Here is a 27,616-nt window from a genome sequence, read left to right as displayed (position 1 = left end):
AGGTGTTTGAGACCAGCCTGGGAACATAGGGAGACTCTGTCTCTATAAAATAATTTTAAAAATTAGCCGGGCATAGTGGCAAGCGCCTGTAGTCCCAGCTTCTCAGGAGGCTGGGGTAGGAGGATTGCTCAAGCCTAGAATTTTGAAGCTGCAGTGAGCCAAAGTGAGCCAAGATTGCACCAGGACACCCCAGCCTGGGTAACAGAGCAAGACACGGTCTCAAAAAAAAAAAAAAAAAAAAGTCTTGTTGCTTATATCTGGGATTGCTTGGAGCAATTAACATCTGCTTCACATGTCAAGTACCTGCACAAAGTAGCCCCTCAATAAGATGGGCTGCAGTAATGTAACAGTAACTAGCTGGGGCGGGGGCTTTCCTTTCCTGTCCCAAAGTAGGGGTGAAGATATAGGATAGTGGCCGGGTGCAGTGGCTCACCTCTGTAAACCCAGCACTTTGGGAAGCTGAGGCAGGCAGATTACTTAAGGTCAGGAGTTCAAGACCAACCTAAAAAAATACAAAAATTAGCCGGATGTGGTGGTGCATGCCTGTAATCTCAGTTACTCAGGAGGCTGAGGCAGGAGGATCGCTTGAACTCGGGAGGTGGATGTTGCTGTGAGCCGAGATCGTGCCACTGCACTCCAGCCTGGGCGACAGAGCGAGACTCCATCTCAAAAGCAAAACCAAAACAAAACAAAGAAAGCCAACAACAAGAAACCAAAACCCAAAAAATGTACAGGATAGTAAGCGGGGGAAGAGAAAACCTGAGGAGTGTCCTGGACATTGGGGCCCTATGTCCCCCACAACAAAAGACTGCCTTTTGGGGGCTCTTAAGAGTACCCAGTGGTACAGTGAGGCTCCCGAATGGCTTGGAGAATAACTGCCTTGGTCAGGGCATCGTGCAGTGTGTCCCTACCCCAGGCTGCGCATGCCTCCCTCTCAGGTGTCAGGGAGGAGCTGTTTGCAGGAAGCCCCCTTCCACCTCCCCCAGCCTCCCTAGGGGGCTCAGAGAGAGTGGGGTGTGGACTTGGCTGGTGAATGGGAGCCCCCACCCCATTTCTCACTTTGCCTGGGGAGGCTCCAGCGTCGCAGCAGTCCCACTTCTGCTTGCTGGAGTCCCTAAGTCCCTGGCCTTGCCGAGGGCCTTCCCCTATGGAGGTCTTTCCCGTTTTGGCATTGCGAAAGGCCTGCAGATGCCTCCCTGACCAGCCTCCGGGCTGGACAGTAGAGCTAAGGCTTTGGGAAAGAGGAAGCAGCCCCCGAGACAGGATCCTTCTCTCTTGAGCCGGCAGAGCCCTGGGGAGCCAGCTGCACCAGGAGCTTCTGCCCGGCCTTCCTGTTCTCCTCTCCACAGGTCCAGCACCCCCGCAGCCACTTCCTCCTGTGGAGCAGGTACCGCTGTCTCTGGTCCCTGGGCCCGGAGGGTGAGTGGAGCATTAGAAGCGGGGCTGGGCTGAAACTGTCTGAGTAGGGTAGGGGCAGGGGTGGGGGGAGTCCATCTGGGTGTGAGTGGTGGACCCCAAACCAACCCAAGCCCAAGGCACTAATCAAAGCTAGACTCAACTGAAACCCTTCCACCACCCCAAATCCTTCCAACCTGCATCCCAATCCCAGACCATCATCCTCTGCTGACCCTGCCTTAGGCCCAGTCCCAGCCCCTATTCCAACCTTACCTCACCCTCCCCTCACTTGCAGCCAACCACAACCATTTACTCATCTCATCCAATCCCAACCATCCATCACCCCAACCCTAACCACAACTCCGACTCTATCATCCTCATCTCAACCCAGCCTCCACCGTATCTTAACCATCACCTGCAACCAACTCCAACCTTCACCCTTACCCCCACCCATCACTCAACCTCAATGTCCACCCCAATCCCAGCCTTAATTTGCTTCCAAAATTCCAACCTGACCATCACCCTGACCTCAGCCCCAGCCCAGTCCAGTGATAATTTCTCCTTACGCTAACCCCAGCCCCATTCCACTTCATCCATCACCACTTTGTCGGTCTACGGGAGGGCTTCTGGTGCTGTCCAGCACAGTTCGGAGAGTGGGCACTCCAGCCAGAAGTATTTAGAGCCAGATTAAGGAATGAAGTGTGAAATTTCTACTGCCCATTGTCAAAGCCAATAGACATTCATTATGGATTCTATGGCTCTGATAATTAAACATTTGGCCTGTGATTGGGGATTTCCACTATTTTGACCGTTATCTGCTCCAGGAATTGCCCATCTGTACCCTGACTCCCTATCTGTGGGCCAGCAACCTCCAGCTGGCCTTGTCACCCTGTGTCCTTCTTTCTCTAGCCCAATGGGGAAGTTGGGGAGAAACCTTGGTGTCAGGAAACAGAAACTGAATCCTACGCCAGGGCCTAGCTGTCCAAAGGGAAACTGCCTCTGCCCTTTCTTCCCCAGCTGAACTTGGCCTCTGGAATCAGAGGTCAGGAACCTGGGGCCCCAGCCCACCCTCCAAGACCTCCTGAGGCTCTTAGTCTCAAACAGGCAGCAAACGTGAGTGCCCACTGTGTACCAGGCCAGCCCAAGGCACGCCGATGCAACATATACCAATACTAGGAGTGGGGATTTAGAATCCTGTCTTCAGAGCACCCAAGACTTGGAGACTCAAGGAGGAACCTCAGGAGCTTCTGTCTGGGGGACAATGATTTCCAAAAGACTCACCCAAGATGGTTCAGGGCTGCAGAGCCACTTGCTCCCTGTTCCTAGCACGCCGCTCCCTTCCCTGGGACCTGCAATCCCGCCTCGACCACCAGGGGACGCTGGGTACTCACTAGGCCACAGTCGCAACCCAACTTGTTGGGCAGGGGGCAGGGGGCAGGGGGCCGGGGACAGGGGGAGGGGGGCAGGGGGAGGTGCGGGGTGGGCACTGTCCCCTCAACTCCAGGCTTTCAAACAGGGACAGAGGTCTCCTTTCTGGGCTGTCCCTGCTCTTTCTCTTTCCAGAACAGTTATCTGGGCTGAAGCTGGTCTTTGTGGTGGAACACGCTGAACCAATAGGCTGGACTCTGGTGGGGCTGGCCCCTTTGGGGTTGGAACCGGGCTAAGCATAGGTGGCCTCTACATGATGTGATTGTAGTAGTCCTGGAAAGGGTCCTCCCCTGTGCCCTGTTCCAGGGTGGCTGTGTCCAGAACCCCACCATTCTTCCATCAAGTTCACGTTGTACTTTTCGGGACCCCAAATGGGAGGAACAGGGGAGCTTGGACAAGATAGCTGCCCTGGCCATAGTAGAGCTGACCCTGACATCCCCTGTGGCCAGGGACACATCTGACCCCCACTATGCCCAGCAGGCTGCTTTTCTTCACGGGGAGGTGTCCAGGCCCCAGGGCCCCAGCTACACTATTCTCCAGTGGCCAAGAACCAGGTGTGGAGGCTGGGGGTGCATCTTCCCAGAAGGGGAGGAGGCCTAGGGCTTCCCAGAGAACTGGAGATGAGCCCCTGGGCCTCCACAAATGGCCAGACCGGTCCACTCCAGCAGCCCACAAGAGGGCTGGGTCCCCTGGGGAGAGGTGTCCTTCCTGTCCCAATCCCGCCCTGTACTGTGCTCCCTGCCGGGGCACCTTCTGCCTTCTGCAGTTCGCTAAGTCCCGCCGGGTCAGCCTGACCGGCCCTGGGCCTTGGCTCAGCCCCTTCCCAGGTGTGCCCGCTGGTAGTCATAGGAATCTGCTGAGCCCAGCCCCTGAGGCAGATAGGCTGGGGGCTGGGAGGTCATGAGTTTCCTGTCCCCACTTCCAGCCTCCCCGTTCACTTGGCCAAGTCAGCATTTAGGACCAGGGAGGATTGCAAAGTTGGCAACATGGGTGTGTATGTGGTGAAATATACATAATATAAAATTTACTGTTTTAACTGTCTTTAAGTGTACAACCCATGACATTAAGTACGTTTGCAATATTGTGTAACCATCACCACTGTCTATTTCCTGAACTTTTTCATTATCTGAGAGACTCAGCCATCATTAAACATTAACTCCCTCTTCCCGCAGCCCCTGGTTACCTCTATCCTACTTTCAGTATCTGAATGTACGTAGTCTAGATATTTCATGTAATTGGAACCCTACAATATTTGCCCTTTTGTATATGGCTGATTTCACTGAGCATAATGTTTTTAAGGTTCACATATGTTAGAATTCATTCCTTCTTATGGCCAATTGATATTCCATTGTATGTACATACCACAGTTTGTTTATCCACATCCATTCATTGATGGACATTTGACCTGTTTCCACCTTTTAGTGGAATAGTGCTGCCGTGAACATTGGTGTACTCTGTTAGAGTCCCTGTTTTCAGTACTTTTGGGTATATACCTAGGAATGGAATTACTGGATCATATGGTAATTCTACATTGACTTTTTGAGGAATGACCAAATTGTTTTCCCCAGTGATTGAACCATTTTATATTCCTACCAGCAATACACAATAATTTTAATTTCTCCACATCCTCACCAATATTTATTATTTTCTGTGTTGCTTTGTTTGTTTGTGAATAGCCTCCTAAAGTGTTGGGTTCACAGGCATGAGCCACTATGTCTGGCCAAGTTTTAAATTTTGATGAAGTCCAACTTACCTATTTTTTTTTCTGTGCTTTTAATTTCATACTTAAGAAAGCATTGCCTAATCCAAGGTCATGAAGATTTTCACCTGTGTTTTCTTCTGAGAGTTTTATAGTTTTACTTATATATGTTTCTGGCATCTCTTCCTTTTGGACTCAGGTCTGTGGTACCCCTTAGACGCTCCCTGACCAGGGGCACTCCATGGTTGAGGGCCTGCCTTTTTTGATATGGTACACTCAGCACACATTGAGCTCATGTTTGTGGGGTATGTGTTCCACAGGGCTCTCACGCTACCTGTCAAACCTAGACTTGCCCTGCACCTCCCCACTCCAACTCTGAACCTCAACTCTGAACCCCTAAAGACCTCACCCCTCTCTTAGTCACTAAGGGGTTTGCTGAATGCCTGGTGGCACATATCTTCAGTTCTAGGTCCTGAGAAATGGGCTCTCACAAGCTATAAAAAACAAGGCAAGGACAGAGATAGCTCTGGGGTAGCTACAGGAACCTCAAAGGAGAAGTTCCAGCTGGAAGTCAAATTCATGCTGCACTTTGAAGGTTGATTAAGGTTTCAGTAGGCAAAGATTATTTGTGGTGGAGATAGAGCTGGGCAGCTAGGAAGCCCGTGAGCAGACAGAACTGCCCCCAGAATGGGTCTGTGGAGAGCAGGGAATGGGGACAGAGCTGGGGGCAGGAAATGAGGACCTTTCACATCTCACAGGCAATGGGGAGCCACAGAAGGTTTTTGAGCAGGGGAGTGACTATTAAAGGCAGCACTTTGGCAAGTTCAGTAAAGCCCCATTATGGCCTATAGTTAGTAAGGCAGGTGGTAGGAGACAAGCATCAGGAAGAAACCATCTTTCTGGCTGGGTGTCTTGGAGTGAGTCACTGGGCATCTCTGAGCTCCAGTTCCTGTTGGTTTGGGTGGTAGGGAGGGGGCAGGGAAGTGGGGAAGAGGGAGAAACAGCTGTTCATCTGCCTTAGGGTGGTATCCTTGAGGGGCTGGGAAAGCAGAACTTGGGGTAGGGCCAAGGGACACACAGGCTTTTCTGAGGCAGGCCACCAAGTGAGGGCATTCCTGGGCACAGCCTGAGCTGGGAACGTGGCCTCCTGGCTCTCTGCTGGTGGCTGACCCAGAGGTCCTTAAGAGCCCTGCTCTCTTGTTGGGTTGGCCAGCAGAGGAGGTGGGGACACAGGCTTGGACTCCCAGCAGGTGCTGGGGCTGAAGTGCCCAGAGGTATCCCTGGAGGCCCCTGTGTGCCCAGCCAGTGCGGTGCGCACCACCCTCTTAGGCAACAGGAACAACACAAGAACCTGCTATGGGCTTCTTGCCCGAGCTTCTCCTGCTGGCCTCATTCTTCCCACCAGGTAAGCTTTGCGGGCCTAGTGCCTGTCTTCCAGGGCCCAGCCTTCGTAACTCCAGCCCTTGGCTGATTAGACTATGCCTGGGTTACAGGTTTGGTTGCTGAGGTCAAGGGAGGGTCCAGTAGGGCAGTGGCCGGGAGCTGGGCAGAAAGCTATGATCTGTCTTGGAGCCACCCTATCAAACCTCTGAGCAGCCTCGGGCAGTGGACTGACCCCGGGGGCACTGAGAAGGGCTGCTCTAAGTGTGCATTTCTTGGGGTAGGGCAGAGTTTGGGAGCCCATCTGGAGCATCTTCCCTGGGGCAGTTCTCTGGGCTCTGTGGCACCCTGAGGCCTGTAACACCCTCCTCTCTGTCCCCCTGCCATTCTTCCCCCAGGCCAGGCCTCATGGGGCGTCTCCAGTCCCCAGGATGTGCAGGGTGTGAAGGGGTCTTGCCTGCTTATCCCCTGCATCTTCAGCTTCCCTGCCGACGTGGAGGTGCCTGATGGCATCACGACCATCTGGTATTACGACTACTCGGGTCGGCGGCAGGTGGCAAGCCACTCAGCGGACCCCAAGCTGGTGGAGGCCCACTTCCGCGGCCGTGCCGAGTTCGTGGGGAACCCCGAGCACAAAGTGTGCAACCTGCTGCTGAAGGACCTACAGCCCGAGGACTCTGGCTCCTACAACTTCCGCTTCGAGATCAGTGAGGGCAACCGCTGGTCAGATGTGAAAGGCACCTTGGTCACAGTGACAGGTGATAAGTGGGGTGGCCTGGCTGCTCCCCGGGAGGAATTCCCAAGCTGCTTCTGGACCCCTTGGCTCTCAGCCCCAGCCCTTGTGCTGACTCTAACCCCAGCCAGTCTCAGCCTCCGTTCCAGCCCCGGCGTAGGCCCAGGCCTGGTTCTCCCTTGTTTTCACCCAAGTGGGGCTGGAGTAGAAAGCGCCTTTCCTTTCCTTCCCCTAAAAGCCCCCTCCCCAGGGCTCTCTCCTCAGCTGGGGTTTCAGGGCAAGGGATCTCAGGGGTGGTGAAAGGGGGTCCTGAGCACTGCTGTCTGTGTCCTCAGAGGAGCCCAGGGTTCCCACCATCGCCTCCCCGGTGGAGCTTCTCGAGGGCACAGAGGTGGACTTCAACTGCTCCACCCCCTACGCATGCCTGCAGGAGCAGGTCAGACTGCAATGGCAAGGCCAGGACCCTGCTCGCTCTGTCACCTTCAACAGCCAGAAGTTTGAGCCCACCGGCGTCAGCCAGCTGGAGACCCTCCACATGGCCATGTCCTGGCAGGACCACGGCCGGATCCTGCGCTGCCAGCTCTCTGTGGCCAATCATAGGGCCCACAGCGAGATTCACCTCCAAGTGAAGTGTGAGTTGTCTGGGGACACACCCTTGTGGCTGAGCACATCTGTGGCTCCCTGACAAAACCCAGCCCCTCTCCAGCCCACAGAAACGGAACCTTTGCTCCTGACACAAAAGCAGGCTGCACCTGGGCCTCCAGGGTAGGGCAAGTGGAGAGACACTGCTGAGCCCCAAGGGCTTCGTTAAATGGTTCCCTTCCACCTCCTACTGCTTCGAAGGGGCTTGTCCTTGAGGCCAGGTTGGGCAGAGAAAGGGAGACACAAAGAGTTGGGGAACAGGAGCTCCCACACAGCTTCAGCATTGGCAGCAAGCATCCTGGGATTTCCCCCGTGCTGGAAGATGCTGCGCAGGTGGGGTTTATCCCTTTCCTGCCTTAAGCCTGCTCATGACCATGGGAACCAGGGTGTCACGCAGGCACCACTATGAGTCAATGGGGAGAAAGCCCGGGTTTCCATTGGTTATGCATCTTCCATCTCAAATGGGGCAGCCTATTCTAGGACAATCGCTGCTCACAGGCATCTGGCTGCTGGCTCCACCCACCCCCTAGCTGTGAAAACTTCAGGCAAGTTCCTTGCCTCCCAGAGCCTCTGTTTTCTCATGTCTATGGTGAAGATAACAATAGATGGTTCCTGTCTCATAGATTTATGATAAAAATTAAAGGAGATGGGCTGGGCGCGGTGGCTCACGCCTGTAATCCCATCACTTTGGGAGGCCAAGGCAGGTGGATCACTTGAGGCCAGGGGTTCAAGACCAGCTTGGCCAACATGGTGAAACCCCGTCTCTACTAAAAATATAAAAATTAGCCAGGTGTAGTGGCGCGTGCCTGTCATCCCAGTTACTAGGGAGGCTGAGGCAGGAGGATTGCTTGAACCCAGGAGGCGGAGTTGCATTGAGTCGTGATTATGCCACTGCCCTCCAGCCTGGGTGACAGAGCGAGACTATGTCTCAAAACAACAACAACAACAAAAAGCAAATAAAGGAGATGACCCAGGTAAGGTATTTAGAAGAGTGTCTGGCACATATTAAACACTTGAGACCGGATACAGTGGCTCACACCTGTAACCCCAGTGCTTTGGGAGCCAAGGTGAGAGAATGGCTTGAGGCAAGGAGTTCGAGACCAGCCTAGGCAACATAGTGAGACCCTGTCTCTACAAAAAATTAAAAAACAAAAATTAGCCGGATGTGGTGGTTTGCACCTGTAGTCCCAGCTCCTTGGGAGCCTGAGGCAGGAGGATCACTTGAGCCCAGGAGTTTCAGGCTGCAGTGAGCTATGATTGTGCCTCTGCACTCCAACTTGGGTGACTGAGCCAGACCCTGTTTCTAAAAAAATAAGAATAAAACACTTGAATACACAGAGAGAGGCTTTGGAACAAGATTTCAGGAAATGCAGTTTCTTTGCATTGTTGGTCTCCTGACAAACTGGGTAACTATTTTCAGAGCTCGTTTGATGCTGCCTTTGGCCCCCTCCCACTAGGTGGTTGGTCCCTTACCAATAGCTTCCACAGGCCACTAAAGCTAGCAGTGGTGTACCCATGGACCTGTGTGTGGAGCTCGCCTCAAATAGAGGAGGGGCAATGGACAGCATTGGGAAGCAGAAAACTACAGCTGGTGGAGTAGGCTGGACGCTGGGCCAAGCATCACATGATCAGCTCTCAATGGCATAGGAATGCGTCAGGCGCAGGGGGCAGGAAAGGGATGGACATGGGCGGACAGAGCATGCCCTGGGTGGGGACTGAAGGGGACTGCTGTTTTATCTGGGCATACTTCCTTAGGACAGAGCTTTGAAAGGGGGACAAGAAGAAGTGTGCCATCCCCTGCCTCCCCAAGCACCTTACCTGATACCCCCACTGTGCCTTTCAGATGCCCCCAAGGGTGTGAAGATCCTCCTCAGCCCCTCGGGGAGAAACATCCTTCCAGGTGAGCCGGTCACACTCACCTGCCAGGTGAACAGCAGCTACCCTGCAGTCAGTTCCATTAAGTGGCTCAAGGATGGCGTGCACCTCCAAACCAAGACTGGTGTGCTGCACCTGCCCCAGGCAGCATGGAGTGATGCTGGCGTCTACACCTGCCAAGCTGAGAATGGTGTGGGCTCTTTGGTCTCACCCCCCATCAGCCTCCACATCTTCAGTGAGTTCTTGGGAAGATTGTGTATTGGCCAGAGAATAGGGAGGGGCTTAGGCCTCAGGGACAGAGAGGCGACAGGGCAGGGCAGAGCCAGCAACTGACATAACCCGGTGCTTCCTGGATGCATGTGTGGAGTCCCAGCCTTGCCTTACCATGAGACAGGTGACAATACCCCCACGAAGGGTGGGATGTCAGGGGGTCCTGGTGAGCCAGACGAACAGATGCAGAACACTCCGGGAGGCTCCACTGTAGTGGCAGGCGGGTGGTGTAGGATGTGCAGAGATTGAGGCTGATTGGCTGAGACCTGGGGACTATGTGGGGCTGGGGCTGGAAGTCGGCTAGGATCCCCCATCACTCCCTGTGCTGCCCTTGCAGTGGCTGAGGTCCAGGTGAGCCCAGCAGGTCCCATCCTGGAGAACCAGACAGTGACGCTAGTCTGCAACACACCCAAAGAGGCGCCCAGTGATCTCCACTACAGCTGGTACAAGAACCATGTCCCGCTGGAGGACGCCCACTCCCATATCCTCCGGCTGCATTCTGTCACTAGGGATGATACTGGCTTCTACTTCTGTGAGGTGCAGAATGCCCATGGCAGTGAGCGCTCAGGCCCTGTCAGCGTGGTAGTCAACCGTAAGTGGCCAGGGTGGGGTGGCACTGGACACAGAGCAGGGCCAGACAGTGGAGCCCCAAGGAAGGGTTGGGGTCCTGGGCATGGGAACTTCAAGGCCACTTACCTGGAGGTGGCCCTGAGCTCACGTCCCAGCTCTGCACACCTGGGCAAGGTTTTGACCTCCCTCCTATTTTATAAAAACTTTTTATTTGGAAGTTTAAACTTATGAAAAGTTGCAGAGAAAGACCAAGAATGATCATATACCTTTAACCTAGATTTCCCATTTATTAACATTTTGGCACATTTGCTTTATCTTTCTCGCTGTCTACACAGACACACACACGTACATACATATATATAAATGTATGGCTATAGACTTGCATATATACATGTGTACATATATGGGCACTTGTGTGTATGCACATCCACTCTACGTGGACATGGGCACATATACATATATGCACACTCGCTATATATACATATGAATATGTTATCTATCTATGTATCTACCTACATATTTATATTCTTGTAGCTGCAGACACGATACTCTTTACCGCTAAATTCCTAAGATCATTCTCTTACATAACCACAATGCAATGATCATGATCAGGATATTTAGCATTGATGGAAGACTTTTTTTTTTTTGAGATGGAGTCTCGCTCTGTTGCCCAGGCTGGAGTGCAATGGTGCGATCTTGCCTCACTGCAACCTCCACCTCTGGGGCTCAAGCGATTCTCCTCCTGCCTCAGCCTCCCAAGTAGCTGGGATTACAGTCACCCACCATCCTGCCTGGCTAATTTTTGTGTTTTTGTAGAGACAGAGTTTCACCGTGTTGGCCAGGATGGTCTTGAACTCCTGACCTCAGGTGATCCACCTGCCTCGGCCTCCCAAAGTACTGGGATTACAGGTGTGAGCCACTACACCCAGCTGATAGAAGACTATTATCTAAGCTATAATCATTTTACCAATGGACCTAATACTGTCTTTTGTAGCCATCCTTTTTCAGGTCCAGAATATAATCACAGTTCACTCACTGCATTGGGTCGTTGTGTCTCTTCACTCTCTATTAGTCTGGGACTGTTCCTCAGTCTTTCCTTGTCGTTCTTGACATTGAAACTTGCAGAGTTCAGGCCTGCTGTTCTGAGGGGGTCTGTCACTCCACATTTGCCTGACTTGAATGGCCTGAGACCATGCCCTCTGGCGGGAGGCTGCGGACGGACGTGCTGCTCTGCCCTGTCAGGAGGCACTCCCTGGCAGCTTGTCCCATTGCTGATGACGCTCACTTTGATCACCTGGCTAAGGTGCTGTCCCTCACCAGATCTCTCTATTAGTTTTCTCATCTTTGAAGTGGGGCTCCTATCCCCACTTGCAGGGTGGCCTTGAGCACTGCCTGGGACAGCAGAGTGATGTGCCCAGCCCAGCCAAGGACAAAAGTGTATTCAGCAGGTGCTCAGGCGCTTTGGGATCACCCCCTTCTCCCATGGCATTGTAGGACAAAGGGGTGCAGAGGTCACGGGTTGTATTGGGGTATCCAGGGAATGAGGGTGACAGACCCGCCTCTCGTCTCCACACAGACCTGCCTCTCACCCCAGTCCTGACAGCCTTCCTGGAGACCCAGGCAGGACTTGTGGGCATCCTTCACTGCTCTGTGGTCAGTGAGCCCCTGGCCACACTGGTGCTGTCACACAGGGGTCATATTCTGGCCTCCACCTCCGGGGACAGTGATCACAGCCCACGCTTCAGTGGTACCTCTGGTCCCAACTCCCTGCGCCTGGAAATCCGAGACCTGGAGGAAGCTGACAGTGGGGAGTACAAGTGCTCAGCCACCAACTCCCTTGGAAATGCAACCTCCACCCTGGACTTCCATGCCAATGGTAAGACGGGCACCAGCAGCCAGGGAGAGTGGAGGGAACCTGAGGAGGAGCCTGCTCCAGCCCGTTCCTTCTAGAAGCCTAGTGGACTCAACTGCAGGACTGAGCTAGCTGGCTAGGTTACATGAAAGGGGCTGTGCGGTGACCCAACCTCAGAGCTTCCTGAAAATCAAGGCAAAAAGGGAAACACAACAGGTCACATCATTCCTTTGCGTATACACTGACTCTAAACGTGAAGAGTCCCTCAGAAGCATTCATTATTTTTTAATTATGAAGCTTTGGGAGCAGGCTCTATGCTAGCAGTCAGATGTGGGAAGTCAGATAGAAAAATAGGGTTTTCTGGCTGGGTGCGGTGGCTCACACCTATCCCAGCACTTTGGGAGGCCAAGGTGGGTGGATCACGAGGTCAAGAGATCGAGACCATCCTGGCCAACATGGTGAAACCCCATCTCTACTAAAAATACAAAAATTAGCTGGGCATGGTGGCGAGTGCCTGTAGTCCCAGCTACCTGGGAGGCTGAGGCAGGAGAATCGCTTGAACCTGGGAGGCGGAGGTTGCAGTGAGCCAAGATTGCGCCACTGCACTCCAGCTTGGGCGACACGAGTGAGACTGTCTCAAAAAAAAAAAAAAAGAAAAGAAAAGTGGGGTCTTCCAACTTTCGGTATGTGCACTGTCCTTCCCTCCTCCTGAGGCCATGGTAGCTAATTGATCAAGCCAGATTTTTGTTTTTGTTTTTTGAGATAGGGTGTTTCTCTGTTGCCTAGGCAATGGTATGTTCATGGCTCACTGCAGCCTCAAACTCCCGGGCTCAAGCCATCCTCCCATCTCAGCCTCCCAAGTAGCTGAGACCACAGGCCCATGTCACCACACCCAGCTAATAAAAAAATTAAAAAAAAATTGTGACCAGGCACGGTGGCTCATGCCTGTAATCCCAGCACTTTGGGAGGCCGAGGCAGGCGGATCACCTGAGGTCAGGAGCTCGAGATCAGCCTGGCCAACGTGATGAAACCCCGTCTCTACTAAAAGCACAAAAATTAGCCAGGTGGGGTGGCATGCACCTGTGGTCCCAGCTACTAGGGGGGCTGAGGCAGGAGAATTGCTTGAACCTGGGAGGCAGTGGTTGTAGTGAGCTGAGATCACACCGCAGAACTCCAGCCTGGGTGACAGAGCAAGACTCCGTCTCAAAAAGAAAAAAAAAAAAAAAAAGCTGGCCACAGTGGCTCACACCTGTAATCCCAGCACTTTGGGAGGCTGAGGCGGGTGGATCACCAGAGGTCAGGAGTTCCAGATCAGCCTGGCTAACATGGTGAAACCCTGTCTCTACTAAATGTATAACATTAACTGAGTGTGGTGGCACTCCTGTAATCCTAGCTACTTGGGAGGCTGAGGCAGGAGAATCACTTACTTGAACCCAGGAGGCAGAGGTTGCAGTGAGCCAGGATCATACCACAAAATTCCAGCCTGGGAGACAGTGCGAGACTTCTCAAAAAAAAAAAAAATTGTTTGAAATGGAGTCTCACTATGTTGCCCAGGTTGGTCTGGAACTCCTGGCCTCAAATGATCCTTCTGCCTCAGTCTCCCAAAGTGCTAAGATTACAGGCATGAGCTACCATGTCCAGTCAAACCAGGTGTGGGACATAAGCCTGGGCTCTGGCTCTGAATCTTCAACCACGCTGCAGCCAGCTACTACCAATAGATCTGATTTGGCATTCCAGGGCAAACCCTCCTGATCCACCACAAAGCCCAGAGCTACCTACAGTAGTGTGGGGGAAAGGAGAACCCTGGAGGGCTTTTTATATAGGGCAGCATGGGGGGGTGGAGATGTGGGGCCCTTCCCAGCCTCTTCCTCTCCCTGCAGCCGCCCGTCTCCTCATCAGCCCGGCAGCTGAGGTGGTGGAAGGACAGGCAGTGACACTGAGCTGCAGAAGCGGCCTGAGCCCCACGCCTGATGCCCGCTTCTCCTGGTACCTGAATGGAGCCCTGCTTCACGAGGGCCCCAGCAGCAGCCTCCTGCTCTCTGCGGCCTCCAGCACGGACGCTGGCTCATACCATTGCTGGGCCCGGGACGGCCACAGTGCAAGTGGCCCCTCTTCGCCAGCCATCCTCACTGTGCTCTGTGAGCAGCCACCACCTGCTACAGCCTCCTGCTGGGACCCACCAACCACCCCACCTCCTCCTCCTCCAACAGGCCCCCCAACCCTGTCCTGCCCTGCCCCGCCCCAGGGTCTACATCAGGAGGCCTGGGTCACAGGCCTGGCCACGATGGGCCTCTCTACCTGGGGCTGAAGTTTAGGAAATGAGGCTGGGGCCTTCTCTACCTCTCCACGTCTTTACTCTCCAATCCCAGCCCTGTGGGCTCCTCTGTCCCAGCCTCAAGCTAAGCATGGACACCACATCCATGCTCTGTCCTCATGGGTGAGCCCTGGGACACCACACTCCTCTATTTGTGCACATGCCCCACAGGCTACGCTGGGCTCCCATAGGCACCAAGGCAAAGCCCCTCAGCACAGGGACAGATGGCCCCTCTGCATCCGCCAAGAGGGAAGGCTCCATATGAGACTAAGGGCCTGATTCCAGAGGCTTCCCCTGACACGCCCATGCGCCGGAGCCACGTCCCCGAACTGTTAGAGGGCAGTCGCCTCTGCAAGGTTTTCTGGTGTCTGAGTGAGATCACATGGGGGCCGCGGCTGATGGCTCTCTTTTGGCCACCTGTCTCCAGAAGCCTTCAGGAAGAGGCCATTCTATGCATTCGCTAGTGTCACAGGATCTGGCTTGGAGATCAGAGATAAGCTGCAGGGCAGACCTTGAGGGGAGGCTCGTGGTAAGACATTGGGTGCAGGGTGGGAGCAGAGAGCACGACCCCCAGGGTCTGCTAGGTGGACACCCTGCTCAGCAGCAGATGGCACTTATGCAAGGTGGCAATCAGCCCATATGGCACCTTTGTTTGAGCTAGAAAATGGTGCTCCTTCTTCTGGGAAGACTCAGTCAGCATCAGGGCACAGCCTAGCTTGAGGAGCATGAGCTGAGTTCCACCCACCCTGGTCTGGCTGCCCTTGTGCAGTGCACAGTCTGCACAGCTGTTTGGGGCAGCCCTAGGGATCTGCCTTTGTCCAATGTATTCTGGGAGCCTAGCCAGGCTTGTGGGGCCCTGGCAGCGACCGTGGGATGAGTGCCCATGTTCTTCCTCCCTGCAGACCCCCCTCGCCAACCAACGTTCACCACCAGGCTGTATCTCAATGCCGCTGGGGCCGGGGCTGGACGGCAAGGCCTCCTTTTGTGCCGTGTGGACAGCGACCCCCCCGCCAGGCTGCAGCTGCTCCACAAGGACCGTGTTGTGGCCACTTCCCTGCCGTCGGGGGGTGGCTGCAGCACCTGTGGGGGCTGTTCCCCACGCATGAAAGTCACCAAAGCCCCCAACTTGCTGCGCGTGGAGATTCACAACCCTTTGCTGGAGGAGGAGGGCTTGTACCTCTGTGAGGCCAGCAATGCCCTGGGCAACGCCTCCGCCTCAGCCACCTTCAATGGCCAGGGTGAGTTGGGCAGGGAATGGGTGGCCTGGGGACAGGGGCTGGAGTTCTGGACTGTTCTGCTCCCGGGAGGATCTAATCAGGCAAAACCACTCTGTGCAGCTGTGGGGGCCCCTCGCTGCCCTTCTCCACATTCAGGAAGAGCAGAGCTGCTCCTTCCCATGATCTCTGTTCAGGCCAGGGACAGGTGACACAGTACACAGCTGGTCTCTGAGGAAGGACTCCCCAGCTGGGATAGTTGGGCTGCCTTGTCCTCCTTCCCCATACTGCAACCCTCTCTGCCCAGAGCCCGCACAGTCCCCAGGGCCCAGTTCTCCCAGGCTGCCCTGTGAACTGGCTCGCTTTTCTCCCCAACCCTGTGGGCACCCCAGGGGGCCTCCTTCCTATTCCTTCCAGACGAGTGGCTGGAACCCTGACTCCTGGGGGCAGGGGGTGGTCAGTGAGCCTGTGCTGCCTGCTCTCCAGCCACTGTCCTGGTCATTGCACCATCACACACGCTTCAGGAGGGCACAGAAGCCAACCTGACTTGCAACGTGAGCCGGGAAGCTGCCGGCAGCCCTGCCAACTTCTCCTGGTTCCGAAATGGGGTGCTGTGGGCCCAGGGTCCCCTGGAGACTGTGACACTGCTGCCCGTGGCCAGAACTGATGCTGCCCTTTACGCCTGCCGCATCCTCACTGAGGCTGGTGCCCAACTCTCTACTCCTGTGCTCCTGAGTGTACTCTGTGGGTGACTAGCATGGGCAGCCTGGGGACTTGGAGGGTGGAGGGGTGGTCTGGGGAGAACCAGGGGTTGGGCTGGGGTTTGGGGAGGAAAGAGTGTGGCTTAGGCTGTGTGTGTGGCAGGAGGTGGGGGACATAGTGTGGCAGTTGTAATGTGGTGAGCTAGGCTGCATGGCCTCAGTTCACTCTGTTCCTGCAGATCCCCCGGACCCTCCAAAGCTGTCAGCCCTCCTAGACATTGGCCAGGGCCACATGGCTGTGTTTGTCTGCACTGTGGACAGCTCCCCCCTGGCCCGGCTGGCCCTGTTCCATGGGGAGCACCTCCTGGCCACTAGCCTGGGTCCCCAGGTCCCATCCCGTGGTCAGCTCCAGGCTAAGGCTGAGGCCAACTCCCTGAAGTTAGAGGTCCGAGAATTGGGCCTTGGGGACTCTGGCAGCTACCGCTGTGAGGCCACAAACGTTCTTGGATCAGCCAACACCTCACTCTTCTTCCAGGTCCGAGGTGAGTGTCAGTCTTCTGAAGATATGGTAGACTCTGATGACCTGGGGGCTACTCTGGTCAGACTTTGGGCTGGGTCTTGTGAATATTATGCAGAAATGTGTCTTTTTCAGTCCTGATAAGGGCAGTTTCCAGCCAGCCAGCAGAAGGCCTCCCTTCGCCTCCAGCTAGATATTTTCACCTGTAATAACTGTAGCAGCCACTAGGAGGCAGTGGCAATTCACAAGGTGGCTTGCTTGGTGGGAGCTCTTTCTGAAATAACTTACTTTGTGATCATAAAATTTTGTTACATAGTAAACATTATGTAATAGTAACATTATGTACATAGTAACATTATGTAATAGTAAACATTATGTACATAGTAAACATGAGAATAGTAAACATTCTCATAAATATATATATTTATATTATGCATATATGTTTATGTATGATATATACACATACAAATATACATTATGTGTTTTCTTATGCATAATATATTCATATTTATTTATATACACATATGTGTGTGTGTGTGTATATATATATGTATATATAGTCTCTATAAAAATCCTCCCTCAGGCTGGCTACCATGTTTCACGCCTGTAATCCCAGCACTTTGGGAGGCTGAGGCAGGTGGATCGCTTGAGGTCAGGAGTTCAAGACCAGCCTGGCCAACACAGTACTAAAATTACAAAAATTAGCCAGGTGCGGTGGTGGGCATTTGTCCTCCCAGTTACTCGGGAGGCTGAGGCAGGAGAATCATTTGAACCTGGGAGATGGAGGTTGCAGTGAGCTGAAATTGCACTTCACTCTGGCCTGGATGATAGAGTAAGACTCTGTCTTAAAACAAAAACAAAAACAAAACAAAATTCTCCCTAAACAAATAAACCAGGACAAAGGAAAGATAATACCCATAATGCAAAGGTTAAAGGAACACACATGCTTCTTCCACCACGGTGACCGACAGCACCAATTTTGGGACATTTACTTTGAGCCTTGGTTCTGTGTATCTTTTCTTACTTAGCATACCTATTTCGCAGGGAGAAATTGAAAGTTCGAGGTTTAGGAGCTTTTCCCCAGTTGCATGACCCTGCTGGCTGTGGTCTCAGGCGTGGTCTGTGCTCTTGCTTAGCATTCCAGCTGTCCCTCCATCTCACTCCCTGCATCCTGGGGTTCTCCTGCTTCAGACCCAGGGGCCACCGAGGAGCTGCCCTTTGCCTGGTCCCCAGTTCCTGTGCTCTTGTGGCCTGGAGTCTGGATGCAGGGCCGGCCTGTTGAGGGCGCTCAAGATCACATAGCTGCTAACATTCCCTTCCAAGCCCTGGGTCACCCATGCTGAGTCCAGCTCCTAGTTAGGACAATGGCCCTGGGATGATCTAAATCCCTCCCTTTTCAGTGCTTTATGGGTTGAACCAACATTTGTCAGGAGCTAACACATGCAGGCACGGTGCCTGGAACTGGGGTCACAGGTCACACAAGTCCAGTGCCCATGAGGCTTACGCTTTGGTAGGCGAGATATGACTGACACAGTAAAACCATCCCACCAGGTGGTGGGAGGTAAATGCCAGCATGGAACCCGTGCAGGAGAGTGGGGAGCAGGAGGGGCAAGGCGTGGGGCTGAGTGGGCCCTGGCGGTGGTCTGGAAGGGGGCTGCGGCTCCAACTCACGGAGTTGGGTTGTGTAGTCCTAGGTGGACATGCACATGGTCCCAGACTGTGGGAGGTGTGGTAGAGAGCCCTCACCTGCTCTTGGTTTTCCCCTGCAGGAGCCTGGGTCCAGGTGTCACCATCACCTGAGCTCCAAGAGGGCCAGGCTGTGGTCCTGAGCTGCCAGGTACCCACAGGAGTCCCGGAGGGGACCTCATATCGTTGGTATCGGGATGGCCAGCCCCTCCAGGAGTCGACCTCAGCCACGCTCCGCTTTGCAGCCATAACTTTGACACAAGCTGGGGCCTATCATTGCCAAGCCCAGGCCCCAGGCTCAGCCACCACGAGCCTAGCTGCACCCGTCAGCCTCCACGTGTCCTGTAAGGACTTTTATCCCGTCCATGTGTTGGGGAAGGAATGCAGTCTCCTGGTCCTGGGCTCTGTCACGTGACAGGGCCCTGGATGAGGGACCCCCTGACTGGGTCCTGACCACTCCCCACCCTGTGTAGATGCCCCACGCCAGGTCACACTCACTACCCTGATGGACACAGGCCCTGGGCGACTGGGCCTCCTCCTGTGCCGTGTCGACAGTGACCCTCCGGCCCAGCTGCAGCTGCTCCATGGGGACCGCCTCGTGGCCTCCACCCTACAAGGTGTGGGGGGACCTGAAAGCAGCTCTCCCAGGTTGCAGGCGGCTGTGGCCCCCAACACACTGCGTCTGGAGATCCATGGGGCGATGCTGGAGGATGAGGGTGTCTACACCTGTGAGGCCTCCAACACCCTGGGCCAGGCCTCGGCCTCAGCTGACTTCGACGCTCAAGGTCAGTGTGTGTGTGTGTGTGTGTGTGTGTGTGTGTGTGTGTGTGTGTCTTCTTTAAAAGAGGAGAGGTGGGACGGGGTTCTAGAAGCCTGGAGGCGTAGGAATAATCCCCATTCCCACCCTTCCTAACGGTGGTGACTCCAGACCTGAGTTTCATGGGAGAACCTTTTTTAAACACCAAATTTTACATGCATGCCCAGTGGATAGAACTAAAGAGGGAATTTCAGGAGAAAGTGCAGCAGGGGAGGGGAGGTCTGCGGTCTCCCCATTTGCCCCCAGCCATGGTCAGGGAGGGGCTCAGGGCCTTCCAGGACTCTGCGGAACTCCACTGGGGACCACTCAGGAGCCAGTGGGCTATTCCCAAGCTCGACCTCTGAGCCCCATTTATAGGTGGGCCACCTGGGGCTCCCAGAGGCCAAGGGGCTCCCCAGCAGTAAGGGCAGCTAACCCACATGGAGACAGGTGGCTTGCTATACACAGCCTCGAGACCCTCGCTAGTGTCCTGTGCTCTCCCTCTCCCCAGCTGTGAATGTGCAGGTGTGGCCCGGGACCACTGTGCGGGAGGGGCAGCTGGTGAACCTGACCTGCCTTGTGTGGACCACTCACCTGGCCCAGCTCACCTACACATGGTACCAGGATGGGCAGCAGCGCCTGGATGGCCGCTCCATCCCCCTGCCCAACGTCACAGTCAGGGATGCCACCTCCTACCGCTGTGGTGTGGGCCCCCCTGGTCAGGCACCCCGCCTCTCCAGACCTATCACCTTGGACGTCCTCTGTGAGTCTGGCTGGATGCAGGGTGGGGCTGGCAGGAGTGACAGCAGCCCACAGGGATCAGGGCATGGCCAGAGCCCCACAGGTGTCCAGTGGGGAACTTAGTACCCAGTAGCTAGTGGAGAACTGGGCAAGGAGCATTAGAGTAGGGGGCACTGGGGTGAGTCCTGTCTGGGCAGAGGAGCAGTGCCTCAGATTGGGTGGTTGGGAGCCATTGGGGTGGGGAGCCAGGGCCCTCCTGAGTTTGAATGCCACCTGCAAACTGGCCTCCTGCAGGCTGCCGCCTGTGACTCCTTGTAAGCCTCTCATGCCCTGCAGATGCGCCCCGCAACCTGCGCCTGACCTACCTCCTGGAGAGCCGTGGTGGGCAGATGGCCCTGGTACTGTGCACTGTGGACAGCCGCCCGCCTGCCCAACTGGCCCTCAGCCATGCCGGTCGCCTCTTGGCCTCCTCGACAGCAGCCTCTGTCCCCAACACTCTGCGCCTGGAGTTGCGGGAGCCACAGCCCAGTGACGAGGGTTTCTATAGCTGCTCTGCCCGCAGCCCTCTGGGCCAGGCCAACACGTCCCTGGAGCTGTGGCTGGAGGGTGAGGCAGGGCCCAGGCCAAGCCCACTGAGATGGAAACCCACTGTGGTGTCTGGCTGGGCCCAGCTGATCCTGGCCTCCTTCGCACAGGTGTGCGAGTGATCCTGGCTCCAGAGGCTACTGTGCCTGAAGGTGCCCCCATCACAGTGACCTGTGAGGACCCTGCTGCCCGCCCACCCACGCTCTATGCCTGGTACCACAATGGTCGTTGGCTGCAGGAGGGTCCAGCTGCCTCGCTCTCATTCCCGGTGGCCACAAGAGCTCATGCAGGCGCCTACTCTTGCCAGGCCCAGGATGCCCAGGGCACCCGCAGCTCCCGTCCTGCTGCCCTGCAAGTCCTCTGTGAGCAGGGGGTCCTTCGCCAGGGCTGCCCAGGAGGAGGGTGCTGGAGGGTGCTCTGGGCTCTGGTGGGGGTGGGCACAGGACTGCAGTGGGCCCAGGAATGGGCAGTTGGGGAATGAGGACATAGGTGCTGGAGAAAGAGACAGTCCTATAAGCCCTGCCTGGAGTACTCTGCCCATAGGACTCCTGGGAAGGTGTCACTTCTAGGAAGTGGCCGTTGGTCCAGATTGGCTTCAGCCTGTCCAATCCCAGGCAACTGGGCAATATGCAGTGCAGGGTGCCTAAGCAAGGCCCCCATCTGTGCCCTGCCTGCCCACAGATGCCCCTCAGGACGCTGTCCTGTCCTCCTTCCGGGACTCCAGGGCCAGATCCATGGCTGTGATACAGTGCACTGTGGACAGTGAGCCACCTGCTGAGCTGGCCCTATCTCATGATGGCAAGGTGCTGGCCACGAGCAGCGGGGTCCACAGCTTGGCATCAGGGACAGGCCATGTCCAGGTGGCCCGAAATGCCCTACGGCTGCAGGTGCAAGAGGTGCCCGCAGGTGATGACACCTATGTTTGCACAGCCCAAAACTTGCTGGGCTCAATCAGCACCACTGGGCGGTTGCAGGTAGAAGGTGAGTGGGAGAGGGGGAGGAGGAGGGGCTTGATGCTGTCAGGTCCAAGTCTATGAGAGGGGCTGGAGCTCCCACTAGAGCGGGCTGTCTGGTCTGAGAAAGCCCTGCCTTGAGAAGCCTAATCTGATGGAGGAGGCACAGCTCCCACTGGAGGGGGCACAGTTCCACCTTGGAAAGCCCAATCCCAAGTCAGACTGAGACCTTCCCACAATGTGCAGCGGCCCCTCAGAGGTCCACCCAGAGGCTTCAACCCCCGAAGCCTACAGATCTCCAACCACCTATCTATCCTCCACCCGCAGGTGCGCGCGTGGTGGCGGAGCCCGGCCTGGACGTGCCTGAGGGCGCTGCCCTGAACCTCAGCTGCCGCCTCCTGGGTGGCCCTGGGCCTATGGGCAACTCCACCTTTGCATGGTTCTGGAATGACCGGCGGCTGCACGTGGACCCTGTGCCCACTCTCGCCTTCACCCACGTGGCTCGTGCTCAAGCTGGGATGTACCACTGCCTGGCCGAGCTCCCCACCGGGGCTGCTGCCTCCACTCCGGTCATGCTCCGTGTGCTCTGTGAGTGTGAACCTCCTCCCCTGCCTTAGTCTCCCCACACCTCACACGCCCACCTCAGTTCTTCCTCCTCTTCTGTCTGCCAAGAGTAAAGACTTCGTGGATATTGAGTTCTGGGTTGGAATCCTGGCTCTCCTGCTGTCTGGTTGTGTGATCTTATAAAATGGGGAATACATCATTCACCTCATCTTGCAAGTAATATAAGAAATAAATGGATGGGCACGGGGGCTGTAATCCCAGCACTTTGAGAGGCTGAGGTGGGTGGATCACTTGAGGCCAGGAGTTCGAGACTAGCCTGGTCAATATGGCGAAACTCTGTCTCTACTAAAAATACAAAAATTAGCACGGCATGATGGCACACACCTGTAATCCCAGCTATTCAGGAGGCTGAGGCAAGAGACTCACTTGAACCTGGGAGGTGGAAGTTGCAGTGAGCCAAGATCACCACAGCACACTCCAGCCTGGGTGACAAACTGAGACTCTGTCTCAAAAAAAAAAAAAAAAAAAAAAAAGAAAGAAAGAAAAAAAAAAAAGGAAAAAACCAAAAGAAATAAAGCATGCTGAGTGTCTGGCACACAATAGACCCTCATCAGTCTTGGTCTCCCACTCCAGCCTTCACCAAAGCCTACACTGTGTCAGTCAGCTATTGCTACATAACAAGCCACCCCAAAACTTACTGTTTCAAACAAAAGCCATGTTATTTGCTCAATTCTGTGGGCTTGGCTCAGCTGGGGAGTTCTTCTGTTGTTCACACCTCATGTGGCTGCAGTTGTCCAGTGGTCTCAGATGACTACACACTCATGGCTGCCAGTTGGGCCACATGTGCCCAGCAGGCTGGCCTGGGCTTCCCATATTGTTGTGTTCCAACAAGCAGAAGAGAAGCTACAAGGTCTCTTGAGGTCTGGCTCTGAAGTTGCACAATGTCACTTCTTTCTTCAGTTGATCAAACTGAGTCACAGATGCAAGGACTGAGGAAATAGGTTCTGCCTCTTAGTGGGAGGAGCAGTAAAGTCATTGTGCATGGGTGCAGGGAGGGAGGAATTTGTGGTCATTTTCTGCAATCACCACACTCCCTTCCTCTCACAGACCCTCCCAAGACGCCCACCATGATGGTCTTCGTGGAGCCTGAGAGTGGCCTCCGGGGCATCCTGGATTGTCGAGTGGACAGCGAGCCCCTTGCCAGCCTGACTCTCCACCTTGGCAGTCGACTGGTGGCCTCCAGTCAGCCTCAGGGTGCCCTTGCAGAGCCACACATCCGTGTCCTGGCTTCCCCAAATGCCCTGAGGGTGGACTTCGAGGCACTGAGGCCCAGCGACCAAGGGGAATACGTGTGTTCTGCCTCAAATGCTCTGGGCTCTGCCTCTACCTCCACCTACTTTGGGGTCAGAGGTAAGAGGAGGGGGCTCCATCTCCCAGGCCACTCTGCACAAAAGCCCAGTTCTTAGGCCCAAAGGCTTCCTTCCCTGTATCCCTTCTACTGCAGCACAACTTGCCTGTCTACTCTAAACTGATTGCTAGGGGCTTCCTTGTGTGAAGAGATAAAGCAGAAGTTAGAAGGTTTCATCTTGGGTGGGTCCCCTTGGAAGGAAGCACTGGGGGCCTGCAGCTGTGGCTGCCCTGAGTCCCCCTCTGTGTTCCAGCCCTGCACCGCCTGCACCAGTTCCAGCAGCTGCTCTGGGTCCTGGGAGTGCTCGTGGGCCTCCTGCTCCTGCTGTTGGGCCTGGGGGCCTACTACACCTGGAGGTAGGTCTGGAGCCAGCGGTGGGCCAGAAGATTGGGGTAAGGCAGCCCAGCTCATCTTCCCCCCAAATTCCCCCAGGTCCTTTAGGACCTCCTATCAAGTTCACAGGCTGCCTACTTCTCAGACTGCCCCTCCAAATTGGGAATCCCTTCTAGAATTGCCCCCTGAATCCTCCTTGCTGTAGTTTTCTTCTTTCCTCCTCTCTGCCCTGGCTGTGCTAAAGCAAGGGCTAGGGAGGAAGACAGAGGAAGCACCCACTCTCCACCAGTCTGGCGGTCTGGAGCCAGCCTGTGGGGAGTGGGAGAGGAATGGGGGCAGCAGGTGGGGAGGGGAAAGGCTCTCTGAGTCTACTCTGGGCCTTGCAGAAGGAGGCGTGTTTATAAGCAGAGCATGGGCGAGAATTCGGTGGAGATGACTTTTCAGAAAGAGACCACGCAGGTATCCATTCAACACATGCGGGCAGATACAATACCCAGCTAACCCACAGTGCCAACTGGCATCTGGAGACTGCTGTCATTTATGGGATGGTGCCTGGGACCAAGGGGAGGTTGGGGAGAGCATGCAGGGAACCAGGAGCCCCTCAGGAGATAGGAGAGCCCTGTTCTGCTTGGGGCAGAGAGAATCTCTCTGTCTGCTGGTGGCTGGCTTAGAGGACTAGGGGAGACTTCCTGGACTTAGCAGCATCCCCTCCATTTCCAAGACACATGTTCTGACTCCCTCGCCTTTGATCTGAAGCCTCTTCCCCACTCCCGAGCCTGCCCATCACCTGGGCAGAAGTGAAAATCAGTTTCTCCTCCCCTGTGGTGTGTCCCTTCTGCAGCCAATTCACCTGGTGGGCCAGGGCTCCAAGTCACACTTCCAGCCATGCACACTCCCACCAATCCTCTTGGGACCCAACCTAAGGCTAGGGGCCTGGGAGCCTTCCCTGGCTCCCAGAGGCCTCCTGTAACCAGGGTTTTCTCTTTGGGAAGCTCATTGATCCTGATGCAGCCACATGTGAGACCTCATCCTGTGCCCCACCCCTGGGCTGACCAGTGGTGTTACCTGCCCTCCAGAGGAGAAGATGGCCAGCATCTGTTATGACTCCAGTCTGTGAATGTGAATGAGGCAGCATTGGGTCCTGCCTGCCTCTATGAAAACAGCTGTGTGACATCTGACTTTTAATGACCTGGCCCCAAGCCTCTTGCCCCCCCCACCCCACAAAAATGGGTGGTGAGAGGTCTACCCAGGAGGGTGTTGACCCTGGAGGACACTGAAGAGCACCGAGCCGATCATGATGACCACTTCTCTCACTCTCTCTTCTCTGGATCTCCTCCCTTCTCTCCATTTCTCCCGCAAAGGAAGCCCTGCCCTTTCACATCCTTCTCCTCGAAAGCCACCCGGGACTTTGATTGGATTACAGCATCCTCAGAGGCTCGCCAAGGCATTCTGTATTCAGCAGAGTATCAGCCAGTCTGCTCTAACAAGAGACCAAATACAGTGGCTTCAACATGATATAATTTTATTTTTCTCTCCCATGCTAGTCTGGCTGTTACGATGGTTTAAGATGATGGGGCTCAGGATCCTTCTATCTTCCTTTTATCTATCCCTAAAATGTTGCCTTTGATTGTGAGGCTCACCATTGTCCTGCTCTGTCCACATGCCCTCCAGCCAGAAGTGGGAAGAGTGGAGGTAGAAGCACACCCATGCCCATGGTGAACCCAACCCAGAAGCTACACAGGACTTTTCCACTCACTTCCCATTGGCTGGAGTATTGTCACATGGCTACTCCAAGCTACAAGGGAGACTGGGAAATGTAGTTTTTATTTTGAGTACAGAGGCCATTTGGAATTGGACTTCCAAAGGACTCCCAACTGTGGGCTCAGCCCTGGGACTTTTGACATTGTTGGGAATGCCATCAGCAGGCCATGTTTTGTCTCAGTGCCCATCTACTGAGGGCCTGGGTGTGCCCCTGGCCATTCTGGTCATGGGCTTCCTGGAAGAGATGATCACTCTCACACTAAGACTGAGGAAATAAAAAAGGTTTGGTGTTTTCCTAGGGAGAGAGTGAGCCAGGCAGTTGAGTTGCCTAAGAAGACATCCTTGTGCCAGATTTGGCCCCTGAAAGAAGAGATGCCTTCATTCCCCCCCACCCCCACCACCACCCGTACCCCCAGTGGCTGGGTACTGCCTTACTGGCACTTACAAGAGTGGAGGGCAGACAGAGATGTCGTCAGCATCCTTGTTCCTGCTCCAGATGCATCCCTGTCCATGGCTGAGTGAGCTCCTGTCCTTTTCCTGGAGGCCCTGTGTCGGGCTGTTAAAGAGAACGAGTTACCAAGAAGGACTGACGTGCCCCTGCGAATCAGGGACCAAGAGGAAAGAACTCTTGAGTGGGCTAGTGACTCCCCTGCAGCCTGGTGGAAATGGTGGGAGGAGTTAAGAGCCCTCTGCTCTAGGATTTGGGTTGAAAAACAGAGAGAGAAGTGGGAGTTGGCACAGGAGCTAACAGGCTGGGAGGCAGTTGGGGGCCAGGTGAACTTTGTGTAGCAGAGGCCGCACCCTCCCTCATTCCAGGCCCTTTCATTTTCATGCTCCATTGCCAGACTCTTGCTGGGAGCCTGTCCAGAATGTCCTCCCAATAAAACTCCATCCTATGACGCAACTGGAGTGAGTCTCTTTCTTGCAACCCAAACAGCTGGGCTAGAACACAGAGGAGTCTCAAGTTAGTGGGGTTTATTCTTAGACACCATCTGTAGGAGGGGGCCAGGAGCTGCAAGTTACATGACATTTATCACAAATTACCTTATGCTGAAGTGATTTATGTCCCTTTCTGTTCCTTGAGGCTCCATGTGTTGCTCACATTTGCCACCCATGATGACCAGCCCCGTGCATGGCACGCAGCAGTGGGCATGTGAACTAAGCATTTGTCTTGTCTACATTGCTGACAATGGGGAGGGTGGAGAACATGCACTAAATCCAGAGGTGGGACAGGGAGACAGCAAGCCAAATGCAGCCAGATGTTTGGGGGCTGTCTGGGGAAGAGAGGGTGAGGGGAGGATCATAAGCAGCCGCTGAAGCTGCGGCTACTTGGGGATTTGGGAATATCTGGCTTGGGAGTCTTCATCTGCTTCCGTGTACTTCCAAGGGGACATATGTCCATCTTGGATCGAAGGGTTCTCAGAGGGATTTATTGTGTTCGCTTCCAGTGGTCTGAGGCCTCCTGAGACTTTTTGTACATTTAATTGAAGTGTAACATACAGAAAAGTTTACACATTATAAATGCAACTCAAGGACTTTTCCAAAAGCAAACACACCCAGATCAAGAAACAGACCATCCCACAGTCCCCCCTTACACCCTGTACCAGTTGCAGCCCCCACAAGGGTAACTACTATCTTGACTTCGAACACCATAGATTTGATGTGCCTGTTTTTGAACTCTATATAAGTAGAATCACAGAGTGTGTATAATGACTTTGGAAAACTGTTTGACAATATCTATTAAAGCTAAAATACCCTTGCCCTACGAACCTGAAATTCTACTCACCTTGCCAAGAGACAAAAAGTTCCCCTCTAAATGCACCAGGCTGTCAGGGATGAAGCCTTGGCTTTGGGGCCCCCATTCATACACAAGATTTTTTCTGGGGCACCCAAGCATCAGTCATCTCGAGGTGCCACCCTGGCCATCTCTGAGGGCTGGAGTCAGAGTGCCTCCCTCAGACATCCTGTTCTGCATCACCCCTTGGGAGGAGTCATGTTTACAGATGGTGGGTGTCACCCATGCCAAGTACTTCGAAGGGTTAACGCTCACTGGTTTGCCTTTTTCCCAGGACACTTCCCGATGCTCCTCTGGAGGGTGAGGCCAACAAGCTAGTGGAGAAGTCATCTTTCCCAGGTGCTGCTGGGTGCGCCCGGAGCTGCTCAGTGCATCCTAGGATCCCTCTTCCTCAGCTTTGGTTT

The 27,616-nt window shown here is 54.6% G+C and overlaps 1 protein-coding gene and 1 long non-coding RNA gene across 5 annotated transcripts; one reads left to right on the top strand and one right to left on the bottom strand.

Moving 5' to 3' along the window:
• The first annotated feature begins 263 nt into the window (after positions 1-263).
• Positions 264-26,316, top strand: SIGLEC1 (sialic acid binding Ig like lectin 1). 4 transcript variants are annotated; one of them, XM_008019578.3, is made up of 22 exons: positions 264-1,387; positions 5,770-5,927; positions 6,301-6,660; positions 6,971-7,267; positions 9,121-9,387; positions 9,760-10,014; positions 11,569-11,868; positions 13,725-13,982; positions 15,061-15,396; positions 15,859-16,116; positions 16,313-16,615; positions 18,360-18,620; positions 18,750-19,061; positions 19,584-19,835; positions 20,150-20,419; positions 20,509-20,760; positions 21,080-21,379; positions 21,679-21,939; positions 23,023-23,325; positions 23,577-23,679; positions 24,043-24,115; positions 24,649-26,316. In XM_008019578.3, the coding sequence occupies exons 2-22, from the start codon at positions 5,879-5,881 to the stop codon at positions 24,706-24,708; spliced, it is 5,130 nt and encodes a 1,709-aa protein (XP_008017769.3). In that variant the 5' UTR covers positions 264-1,387; positions 5,770-5,878; the 3' UTR covers positions 24,709-26,316. The 4 variants fall into 4 exon arrangements, with proteins under 4 accessions (XP_008017769.3, XP_072863428.1, XP_072863421.1 ...); XM_073007327.1 differs by having other exon boundaries at positions 264-1,419; positions 5,773-5,927; positions 24,649-24,756; XM_073007320.1 differs by having other exon boundaries at positions 264-1,419; positions 24,649-24,756.
• On the bottom strand, positions 24,744-27,456 carry LOC140709250 (uncharacterized). The gene is made up of 2 exons (XR_012089680.1): positions 25,863-27,456; positions 24,744-25,136 (listed from the first exon to the last, which is right to left on the bottom strand). It is a non-coding gene; the product is annotated as an uncharacterized lncRNA (long non-coding RNA).
• Between the last annotated feature and the right edge of the window lie 160 nt (positions 27,457-27,616).

Source organism: Chlorocebus sabaeus, chromosome 2, assembly GCF_047675955.1.
Source record: "Chlorocebus sabaeus isolate Y175 chromosome 2, mChlSab1.0.hap1, whole genome shotgun sequence".
Classification (NCBI taxonomy): Eukaryota; Metazoa; Chordata; class Mammalia; order Primates; family Cercopithecidae; genus Chlorocebus; species Chlorocebus sabaeus.
This window is presented reverse-complemented; position numbering and strand designations above follow the sequence as displayed.

Coding starts and splice junctions, on each gene's coding strand:
- SIGLEC1 (XM_008019578.3), top strand. CDS start 5,879: ATGGGCTTCTTGCCCGAGCTTCTCCTGCTGGCCTCATTCTTCCCACCA. Junction 16,117..16,312: donor TGTGCTCCTGAGTGTACTCT/GTGGGTGACTAG, acceptor CTGTTCCTGCAG/ATCCCCCGGACCCTCCAAAG. Junction 19,062..19,583: donor AGCTGACTTCGACGCTCAAG/GTCAGTGTGTGT, acceptor CCCTCTCCCCAG/CTGTGAATGTGCAGGTGTGG.